Consider the following 11,365-nt stretch of genomic DNA (forward strand, 5'->3'; position numbering starts at 1 on the left):
GTGAAAGAAAAAAGAGATAAAAGGGAGAGAATGATAAAACCTTCTCCATCTGCTCCATCACCTGGAAAGAGACACAAAAAGAACAGCACAACCAACAGACATAAAGCAACAGATACAATCGAATAACACCTAGATGCCATTCTTAAATCATATATATTATTATGTAAGCTGACATGTGTAATGTGATACCTGAAAAAAGAAAGTGAAAGAACATAAATAAATAAATAAATTATAAGATTACTGTATATAAGTGAACATTTAATACCTGGGACCCAGCACCTGTGGGAGTTTGTGAGAGTGCACTAGTTTAGGTGAAGATTATCCAAGAGAAGACTTTTGATTGTTGATGGAAATACGGACATTTTTCTCTCTGATGAAAGGAAAGTTTTGGTAAATGCAGGGAAGGAAACGGGTCAAAAACTCTTTAATTATCCGACCTCATTGACGCTTTAATCGTTTTAACAGTTTTTTATGCAATCCCAGTTTGACTTTGATGATGTTTCTCCGGGTTTTCCTCTGAGTCCTGATGCTGAGTCTGATCCTGGGTAACATCTCAGCTCCTCCATCCCCACAGGAACAGTCTCTGGGCCTAATGAGGGTATCCCCCCCCCCCCAGAGAGTCTCCAGGGCTGCAGGACGCGCAGGTTCCTGTCCAGCCCGACCTTCACAGAGACCCACCCAGACTCTGATTCACTCCCATTTTCAGCCCCTGACAGAGATGCTGTGCGTTTGTTGTTGCAGCTGCTGAGGCCTGAGGAGGTGGAGATGTTGGTGTGCGGGAGCCCGGAGCTGGACATGACTGCTCTGCAGAAAGCTGCACAGTATGAAGGCTACAGCAAGATGGACGCCACTGTCAGGTAACGGCCTCCTTTCTGAAGGTTTCTGAGCCGAGTCCGGTTCCACCGTTCCCACGCTGAGCTTCGGTTCCTGCTGCTCCTGGTCCGGTTCTCTGACGTCTTCATCTGCGTGTTCTCCAGGTGCTTCTGGGACGTGGTGCTGAACTTCCCCCTGGAGCTCCAGAAGAAGCTCCTGCACTTCACCACCGGCAGCGACCGCGTTCCTGTGGGAGGAATGGCCGACCTGAACTTCAAGATCTCCAAGATCGACGTTCCGGCTGATTGGTGGGTTTACCAGACATCCATCCATCTGTTCATCCATCCATCCATCCATCCATCCATCCATCCATCTGTTCATCCATCCATCCATCCATCTGTTCATCTATCCATCCATCTGTTCATCCATCCGTTAATCCATCCATCCATCCATCCATCTGTTCATCCATCCATCCATCCATCCATCCATCCATCCATCCATCCATCTGTTCATCCATCCATCCATCCATCCATCCATCCATCCATCCATCCATCCATCCATCCATCCATCCATCCATCCATCCATCCATCTTTTCATCCATCCATCCATGGGGTGAACTCTCGCCCTGCTCATCCTGTAAGGTGGACACGATGGATGGATGGATGGATGGATGGATGGATCCAGTTGAGTGAGGACTGGAGCATCTCTGGATCAATCAGGACCGCATCATTACTGCAGAGAAAGCTTTGCTCCCTCGTTCACCTGTATAATGACCATGTCTGTCAGGAATTTCCCTGTTTCTACAAACATGAGCATGTTTTAGAGCCCTCATGCCCCCTAACAGGCCTTTCTGGTTAAACAGCCTGTCAGCTTTCCTGCAGACTCTTTTGGTCGCATTAAAGATAAAGCAGAGAAATGCTGAGCTTTAACGATGAAGAAGAGAGTACCGGCCGTTCTGCAGTTCTGACTCCAACACAGTACCTTTCTTTAGTAAAATATCTAATATGTCAGTAATCTAGTTGTTTGTTATGGTTTAAGTGGCGTGGGGCCTGTATTTTTCCCATGCCCAAACTTTCCTTTGCATTGAAGCGAAGTGAATGTTCAGGGGCCCGGGGTGGGAGCTATGATCTCAGCTGTGTGGTGGTCTCTGAAGCACCAGCTTCAGGGTGGGGGGTGGGGGGGGGGGGGTAACATGTAACAGCATGGTGGGGTGTGTTTATGTGAGGGAGAGGGCAGCGCTCTGACAAACAACGGCTCTCTGTTCACACAGAGTGAGCACACATGACAAACCGGGCCTCTACATGGTGTCAGACAACAGGATGGGGAGTTTTAGGAAAACATTATCATGTTTCTGTAGGTTAATGTGGAGTTCTGTTACTCTGTGAAGCCTTACAGGACTCCCCCCCCCCCCACCACCACTACCACACACATACGGGCCAGGCTCCCACGGGGCTCCCAGATAACGTGATCCCAGAATGGGGGCCAGTGGAGTAGGCTGTGTTTGGGAAGCCGAGGGGGGATGGGCTGAGCCCTTTGTGTCCAACCTAAAGAAAACTACGTTCACTGGGTTCAAGTCCAAAGTGGGCGGCCTTGAACTCCTTTAACTCGCCACATCCCGTGTTGTTTTGCAGCAGATTCCAGCCTCTTCCTGTTTTTCTCTTAAGCCTGCCTCGGGTTCACTCTCAGATGCCCCACAGCTCCGTGGTTGCTGTGATCTGCAGCTTTTTAATCCCAGATGCAGCAGCAGGGGGATTCCGCCTTGTTACGGCTCCTTGGAGTCTAACCCTAACCCGTAAACAACGACCACATCATCAGCTGCCACCACCGTGCCTGATGGTGGGTATGAGGTGTCTCCTAACATGGTGCTCTGCATTATGGACAAACATCTCTACTTTGGTCTCATTTGTTCCAAAGACAGTGGTCCAGAGGTCTTGTGTGAACCCATCACTTACATAAACAAGCCTTGACCTTTGACCTGCTAGCTGAGGCCTGTAGAGTCTGGGGCGGAGCTCCTGGGGTTCTGCTCTGACCTTGGGCTGAACCTCCTGGACGTCCATCCTGGAAGGTTAGCAGCTGTTGAGATGTTCTCCTGCTGGGGATCATCTTCCTCTCTGCAGGATGAAGGACTTCAGATGGTTTGGAGACGACCTTTGAACCCTTCTCAGATTGAAGTTGCTAAAGTCTTTTCTTACACCTGCACGCTCCATTTCTTTGCTGAACGTAAAAGTTCTTCACCTACTCTCATGAACCCGACACGTTTATCAGCTTAGCTCTCGCAGGCTCCCACAGAACGTAAACCCGGTGGGCGGGGGGTCTGGTGTAGGTTGTGTTTACAGACTGAGGGCCTTTGTGTGGGATCTATAGAAAACCCGAGTGAGCCCATTAGCAGCATATGCTGCCATGAATCTGTTGATCTTAATTAGAATGTCTCCTTCGTGTCGTGCTGTTTTTCTACTAAGCCTTCCTAATCTACACCTTAAGATTCCTCTCACTGCTAAATACTTCTGAGTCAATGTTGCACGGGTTAGGGTTCATGTTTAAATCTCCTACATTGATCCATTTTAGTCTGCCTACTTAAGCGTTCTCAGAGGAAGCAGATCCAGCATAGCAAAGCACCTGAGCGACATTTTCAATTCAATTTTATTTATATAGCACCAATTCACATCACGTCATCTCAAGGCTCCTTACAAAGTCAGACTCCATTAAATCCTCCAGTACTTTCTATGTTAGATGGTAATAGTGGATGATCTGCCTCCTCTGATGATGTCACAGCTAACAGAATACCAGACCAGGTGTACCTTCTATGAAGAGAAAAATGACAGAGAACAAAAAGTTAAAAGCTGAAACAACAACAAACAATTGGAATTGGAGAGCAGTAGGAGAAATCAGCAGAGGGAGAGAAATAGACCCTGATGTCCTGAGGAGCCTGATAGCTAAAGGATCTGCCTCCCATTCTACTTTTAGAGACTCTATGAACCACCAGCAGACCTGCAGTCTGAGAGTGAAGTGCTCTCAGATCCTCCCTGGATATCCTGAGGCCTTCCCTGGCCAGTATACAGTCACTCCAACAAATCCTGGGTCTGCCCTGTGGTCAGAAGCAGATCCATCTATCATTCCCATTCTGATGTCACTTGTTCACCAGTCAGAGCTACATGGACACACAGACAGACAACCAGGCACACACACTCGTACCTTAGGGCATTTTAGAGACCAATTAACCTGACAGTCATGTTTTGGACAATGAGAGAAACCTGGAGGACCCAGAGAGAACCAATGCATCCACAGTTAGGACATGCTAACACCATGCAGGCTGGAATTTGAACCCAGGACCTTCTTGCAACCCTAACCCTAACCCTACCCCTATACTTCCTGAGGAGGATGAGGAGAGCCCACCTGCCCCCGCCCATCCTCGCCCATCCTGAGGACCTTCTACAGAAGCACCTTAGAGAGCATTCTGACCAGCTGTCTCTGTGTGTGGTGTGGAGGCTGCAGCGCCTCCGACTGGAACAACGTGAGGAGAGTGGTGAGGACAGCAGAAGGGATCATCGGGGCTCCTCTTCCCTCCAATAAGGACATTTCATCCCAGTGCTGTGTGTCCCGAACCCAAAACATCATCAGGGACCCCTCACACCCCCACCATGGACTGTTCTCCCTGCTGCCCTCTGGGAAGAGGTTCCGCAGCATCTGCTGCAGGTCCACCAGGTTCTGCAAAAGCTTTTTCCCTGCTGCCATCAGACTGTTGAATTGCTGCTGAACTGCTGAACTATAACCCATAACCTCTGCACAACACCCGTATATTGCACATTTCCCATCATTGCATCTCCATCTAGCAGTACAAATGCTGCCGAACTTAGTTTTTAAATTCTGTATATACAAATGTTTTTTTTTTAAATATTCACCTGTACACTGTGACTTTCTCCTGCATTGTTTACATTTCAGTCGTTTTTTTAAATCACTGCTGCACCGTATAGTGTATTTTAAATCTACGGTAAATTACAAGCTGTATTCTTGCACTAATGCCCTTTGCACAATCAATTTCTGCACATAGAAATGGTTTTAAAAATACTCACCTGTACACTGTGACTTCTCTTGCATAGTCTACATTTAAATTGTTTACTTTTAAATCACTGCTGCACCTTATACTGGATATTCAATTCTTCTGCAATTTTACAAGCTGTATGCAACGAAATTTTGTTCTGTACGCACTCTGTGCATACAAAATGACAAATAAAGTTGTCTAAGTCTAAGTACTACCAGCTGCAGCCTAGTTTTTATAGCTCTTATCTGTATGATTCAACATGATTAAAAGATCCTTCTGCTGAAACCAACCAGCTGACTTCCTGAGGTGTGTGCCGCCCCTTTAAGGCTCAATAACATTGGATTTCTTCTCTCTGTTTGTTTCCACTCAGGCTGCCGATCTCTCACACCTGCTTCAATCAGATCTGTTTGCCTCCATATCGAACCCGGAAGGAGCTCAAACACAAACTCACCATCGCCATCTCCAACGCCGAGGGCTTCGGCCTGGAGTGATCGGTCTGCAAACACGGAAACACTAACAGACGCTGTTTGCATTGTGTCTGCCATGGATCTCTGTGTATCAGGCTGCAGAGGAAAAAAGTGGCTGAATAAACAGGTTCCATTGTCTCATGATAGGCAGATAAGACCGGAGCCTTAGCTCAACAACAGCTGAGTAACAGCTCTATAAACCCCCCAATTTGCACTTGGACTCTGTTGGTTCTGTTCTTAAACCACCCAGATAGAAGGAAACCAAACGAAGGCAAATCTACAAGTCTGTGCAAAAGCTTTAAGAAGTATAAATGTTTATGTTGGTGTTGCAGAGCTCAGTCTGAAGAGACAGAACCACAGTCTTTAAGTGCCTTAAGGAGAGGAAAGCTTTTGCTGCTTCTAAACCAGACATTCCTGTTTTAGTCCAATGGAAAAAAACTCTAATAATTTTTAAAGCTTTTTGCACAGTATTGTCAATGTTATCTGGAATATAACTCGGATTCCTTCACAAACCAAATTCTAGTCTCTAAACAGTCGAAATGATTTTGAGAATTAGCAGTTAAAATTATTAACATATTGAAATGTAACTTGTTGATCCCCGAAAAGTCCGATCATCAGCAGGTAGTAACAGGAGAGCTGCTGAGTTCACATAGTTTATTTTTGGAGAAAGCAGAAAGATTTGGTTGTGAAGACCATAAAAAACCCGAATCAATAGCCTCCTCTAATGGCCGCCATATTAGATTTCAATATGGCCGCCAAGTATGGTTTTTAATTATGACTTCTGTTTAGCTGATCAAATATCAAGAAGGGTGTCTATACCTTTTAGAGATGTTGGTGAAAATGCACATCGGTTGTCTACGATCTGGGTTTAAAAATGGCTGAAATAGTTTTATTTTTACAATTCAATTCAGGCTGTTTATTTACAAGGCGACATCTCAATAGTGGCGGGCACAGATGACCAAAATGTTAGCTTCACAATATTAGCTTCGTAGCCGTTAAACTAAAGATAAATGAGGACATTTGAGGACGCTAACGCTAGCTGCTAGCAAACGGCTGTCACTCATTCCGTGTCACACGTCTTCAGACCAAAGGTGCTGAATGTTGAAGAGTTGAAGGAACTGGACAGGGTTCCAGTTCTGCTGTACGGTTTGACGGATTCTCAGATTCCTTACGGGGATTGTTTGGGAACAACGTTCAGAGAGAGTTTGAGCAGGTTCTCAAACTCGTTAAAACTGCTGACACCCTGTGTCTGGTGATTCAAAACTTCCCAAGCCGTATTGGTTTGGAACAAGTTATCATAGAAGGAAAAAGAAGGAGAAATGCTTCTAATGACTAAATGTAACAACCAAAATCCAAAGAGTTTGAAGTTATTTAGGCTGCTGTTCAGAAACGGCTGCCTTGGACCTGGACCTGTGGCTCTTCTGTCTGAATCTTCATCAGAAGTTGGACAAACATGGACCACAAGGCTGACCTTGTACTTTGATCTTAGCAGAACTTTACAGGTACTCCTACTATCTTTTGGTGGCATCAACCTTTTTTGCACCATGGACCAGTTTAATGTCAGAAAATATTTTCATGGACTGTGCTTTTTTAATCTAATAATAATATAATAAATATTCACAAATATAAAGTGAAGTTGAATCAGTAGGAGATTGTTTCTCTGCTACAAGACGGTCTTATCTAGGGGTGGTGGGAGACAACGACATCCGAAGGTTGCTCCTGCCCAATCTACCTCGTAATTTAACTTTCTCTTGTTGCAGCAGTCCTGGCGTACCTTTAAGGTCGCCGTCATTCTGCCGCCTCTCCCACAGGTTCATGGTGAATGTGTTCAGTGGCGGCATGGATCAGTTGTTCACCAATAGCTAACGGCATCTCAGCCTTAGCAACACAGCTAGCTAGCCACCAGCAGACATGCATCAATAGTCTTAGACAGATGCAACGGACAAAATCCAGCCGGTTTTCTCAATCAGTTGGACGCAGATATATATATTTTTTCTGTACGGCCCAGTGGTGAATGACCCACAGACCAGTACCAGTCCACGGGCCAGAGGTTGAGAACCACTGGTGTAAGTGACATAAATCAGAGTGAAAATGGTGGCCATCTTCAAACCCAACACAATTGAACGTCCAATCAAGACCAACATCTGACTCTAAAAACATCTGTTTAAACACCTAAACTGGTATTTAATGAGCTGCACAGCAGAAGTTCATCATCAAATACCATTTATGGAATTTAAATATGGTAGCCAGGCAGGGAGGCTTATATTTTAGAGTTCAATTATCTTGACTTCCAGTCATATCACCCAAAAAAGCTCAAATTTCTGCTAAAGATTTAACTACAGAGGCTCCTTTTTATTGTTTCTCAGGTATTCATCTAATCAAACTTGTTTTCTGAACTCAAATGATCCTGTTTATTCTGTTGGTTCTAAACTGAGTAAAAGGGAGTTTTCAGAAATAATTCAGTTGTTGAGGTTGAACTGAGCATGAATCTCAGCGTACGTAAGCTAGCTTGTTAGCATGTAGGGTTTAATGTTCCCTGTTAGGCGTTAGTCCTGGCTTCTGACACTTTATGAGTTGATTTCCTGAAATGTTTTTACCTGTTTGCTTTGTCTGCAGCACACTGTTGAAGGCTTTACCCTGAGAAGAATGCTTTTGTATATTACGGGACGTAGCTTCTCGCTCCTTTAGTTTGACATTGCGGCCTGTTTTATGGAACAGCGGCTGCAGCACAAGTGTTATTTAGTCGTGTTTTATCCAGGCTGCCGTCGGTCTGAGTGCTTTTTAGCAGACAGGCACTGGTCAACGATGGTTGAATGCTGAAAGAAACCATCGTCCACATGTGCTATTATGTTTGTGTGCTAAGTGTTTTTAAATTATTACACCCTGTTTAAAGTCGACTGTTTAGTCAGGGTCGCAGGAATTCTGCAAACCTAACAATGTAATATTAGTTACTAGTTAATTACTAAAGGATCCTTGGTGGTGATTTCCCAGCAATATTTCCCATTTATTCTCACTCCACTTAATGCTCAATCCAGATCTACCTGCAGGACTGTAACTAACACTTTAATTGGTTGACCCATTTCCAAACATACTCTACTAATTTTGACTTCAGTTTACCTGGGAGGTCAAAAACTTGAATCTAATATAAACGCAGTGGCACTTAAAGTGAGCTTTTACAGCACTGTGTGTGCACAGTTTAATTAATGTGGTAAAAACTGGCACAGGTTCAGGGTGAACAGACGTCCCTGTCACCAGAAACATGCCTGATATTTTCTGGATGAGAAACAAAATGTGCGCGCTGGACTGGGAGCCGTCTTTACAGATCTAAAAAATCTCAACCAGTTTTAAACGGCGTCGCTTTCATTAGAAGTTAATAACAAAAACCAAAACTGCTGATTTGGTCCCTAACAGAAGAGCATCTGTGGTTCATTCTTAGAAAACATTAAATATGGCCAGTTTCAACAGTAGTTGTGGAAAAAAAGATGAATATGTAATGCTTAACTAATGATTCTTTAATCGTTGCCTAATTAACAGTCAGTAGTGATAGTTAATCATTGGCTGTTAACTAATAAACTGAACATTGGGCTATAAAAATGTAATTTATTATTAATATTATTAATACAGATCAGACTGGCTAATGTTTAGGCTGCATTAGTTAATGCCTTCATTAAATACCAACCAAAACTATCCAGTAACTTGGTGCCAGAAACTAATGGGCATGAGAAAATGTCAGCTAGGCCTCTGATTGGCTCCTGCCTTAGTAGCGAACGTCTAACTATCGTCGTCCTGACGTTGGCCGAGGTAAATGTGTCACGTCCTGCAGGCCAGGTCCAAGTAACCAAGGAGCCGTGGAGCTATTTCTACAACCGCTCTGTCCAAATTTACCCGGGTCTAAACCGGGCCCCTCATTCAGGCGGCGGCCCCGCTGAGGGGCTGTGGAGGCGCGTCACTCAACGACCGCTTCAGGTTCCCAAACAGCCCGGCGTAGCAGCAGGAAGCAGGAGCTTTCCGCTGATTTAGCTGTTGACGTCCAAACGTTCAGCTTCTCTCGCTGCGTTTCAGGGCTGGTTTCCAGCCCGCGCCGCTGACTGCTCCAAAGTCCCAAACGGTTAACTTAGGTAACCCAGCAACGGTCCAGAAGCTTCTCTGGCTCTCCGTCCACATTTACATGCCTTTAATCTGGGTCACTCATTCAGCCAATGAAGAACCCAACAATGGATCCTTTCTCTTACGTAATGACGGCCCAGAGCTGCAGCAGCAGCAACCACAAGCTGCTCTTCGCTGTGAGACGGCCTTCACGCAGCCTCTGTTTCTGACAAGAACGTTAAAAAGGTTCTGTGTGGTTCTGACTGCAGCGCTCGGGTTGGTGTCAGAACGTCAGAGAGTCGTCTTTAATTAGATCCGGTGCTGTTGTTCGTTAATGGACCAAACTGTGTCAGGCTATACAGTGGAAGTGAAAATAGTTCAGACTGCGTCCCAGCAGGTGTGGAGGTGTAATAATCTCCAGGAGGAGGCTCGGCTTCAGCGCTTCAGGAAGAGGAGCATGGTCAGCTGACCCTGGCACGGCCCCGTTTGTAAAGCTGTTGTCTCTGTACGATGTTCACTGTGACTCCACAGATATTTGCAATAAAGCTTAACGAGGGCTCACGCCTCTCCTGATAAAGACGGCTGCTGAACGTGTCGTTTTTTTGTTTGAGTCGCTTGTGAAATGTCTGATAAGTGAAGGTCAGAACCCTTCTCACAAGGCCTTTTATTCTGAAAGTCTGTCAGAGAATCAGTCGTACCATTCAGGTTGAAATGATTAAAATCCTGCAGGTTTGAAATCATTTATTCTATGTAGTCTGTGTTTCTGGTAACAGTGGACCCTGATTAAAGGGACAGTGGTAAAAACATTCAACCTCCTTTTTAATATTTGGTGTTTTTGTGTTTTTGTCCTTCTGTCCAGCTAGATAACAAGTCATGAAGCATTTAGCTTCTGGCAGTAAGGCATTGTACGGCGGAATAAAACAGCATAAATGTCTCCATGTTGGTGAGAGGAGAGGAAACCAAGCTTTATATGGAGCAGAAACAGCTTTAAAGTTGAAACTTCTCACAGAAAGGTGAACTTTAACAGGCTAAATTCACATTTTGATCCTTTTCACCATAATCCAGTTTCTGTTTGATGATATCTGGAAGGTTTTCTCCCCAAAACGTTCAGCTCACAGTAATAATGTCACACAATCTGTGAAATCTTCTGAAACTTTTGGTTTTAAACTCATTTGTTCCATTTTATCACATTTAGCCTTTGTACAGGAAAAATTGGGGACTGTAATTTCACCCTTTGTGTCTTCTGTCGCTGTAACACTTACATTTCTACAGTTACAGGAATCTTTCTCCATGTTTACGGAGGACCAATCCTGCCATAAATCAAAATACACACATAAATAAATAAATGACTCAATAAAAATAAATACAGGGCCAGAAAGTTGCTAATAATATACCTTTTTGCTTTATTACATGTCCTTTATTTAAACCACTCATTGTCAGTCATCTGTTTAAATTATGGCAGTATTGGTCCCCCATACAAGTTCTCCAGCGCATCAGTGGGGGTGTTGGACCAGGAACACATCCAAAGGTTAGAGGACTGGAGGACTGCAGTATATCTATCTATCTATCTATCTATCTATCTATCTATCTATCTATCTATCTATCTATCTATCTATCTATCTATCTATCTATCTATCTATCTATCTATCTATCTATCTATCTATCTAGAGATAGATAGATAGATATGGAGCAACCTATACAAAAATTGGGCCAATGTCTGATATTAATTGCGGTGTTGTAACCAATATTTACTAATGTCGTGCCGTGACATTGCCTCTCTGCTCCCACACCAAATTCAATCCTGTGCTTCATCACTATCTCTTTCTCTTTGACCAAACAAATACCACATGGCCAATCCCCTCCTCCTCTTCCTCCTCCTCCTCCTCCAGAAAAAATAAAGATGCATATAAAAATCAGTTCCATATCTGCCCAGAAGCTAATATATTAAATAAATGGCTGG

At 44.3% G+C, this 11,365-nt stretch overlaps 1 protein-coding gene across 3 annotated transcripts in view; it reads left to right on the forward strand.

Moving 5' to 3' along the window:
• The window catches only part of hectd2 (HECT domain containing 2), a 54,152-nt gene extending 44,168 nt beyond the window's left edge, over positions 1-9,984 (forward strand). For all 3 annotated transcript variants that reach the window (XM_036126235.1, XM_036126236.1, XM_036126237.1), the window contains 3 exons: positions 742-857; positions 978-1,121; positions 5,223-9,984. In XM_036126235.1, the coding sequence (XP_035982128.1) occupies positions 742-857; positions 978-1,121; positions 5,223-5,343 (381 nt within the window). In that variant the 3' untranslated portion in view covers positions 5,344-9,984. The remainder of the gene's footprint in view (positions 1-741; positions 858-977; positions 1,122-5,222) is intronic.
• The last annotated feature ends 1,381 nt before the right edge of the window (positions 9,985-11,365 follow it).

The sequence above is a fragment of the Fundulus heteroclitus genome, chromosome 22 (assembly GCF_011125445.2).
Source record: "Fundulus heteroclitus isolate FHET01 chromosome 22, MU-UCD_Fhet_4.1, whole genome shotgun sequence".
NCBI classification, from domain to species: domain Eukaryota; kingdom Metazoa; phylum Chordata; class Actinopteri; order Cyprinodontiformes; family Fundulidae; genus Fundulus; species Fundulus heteroclitus.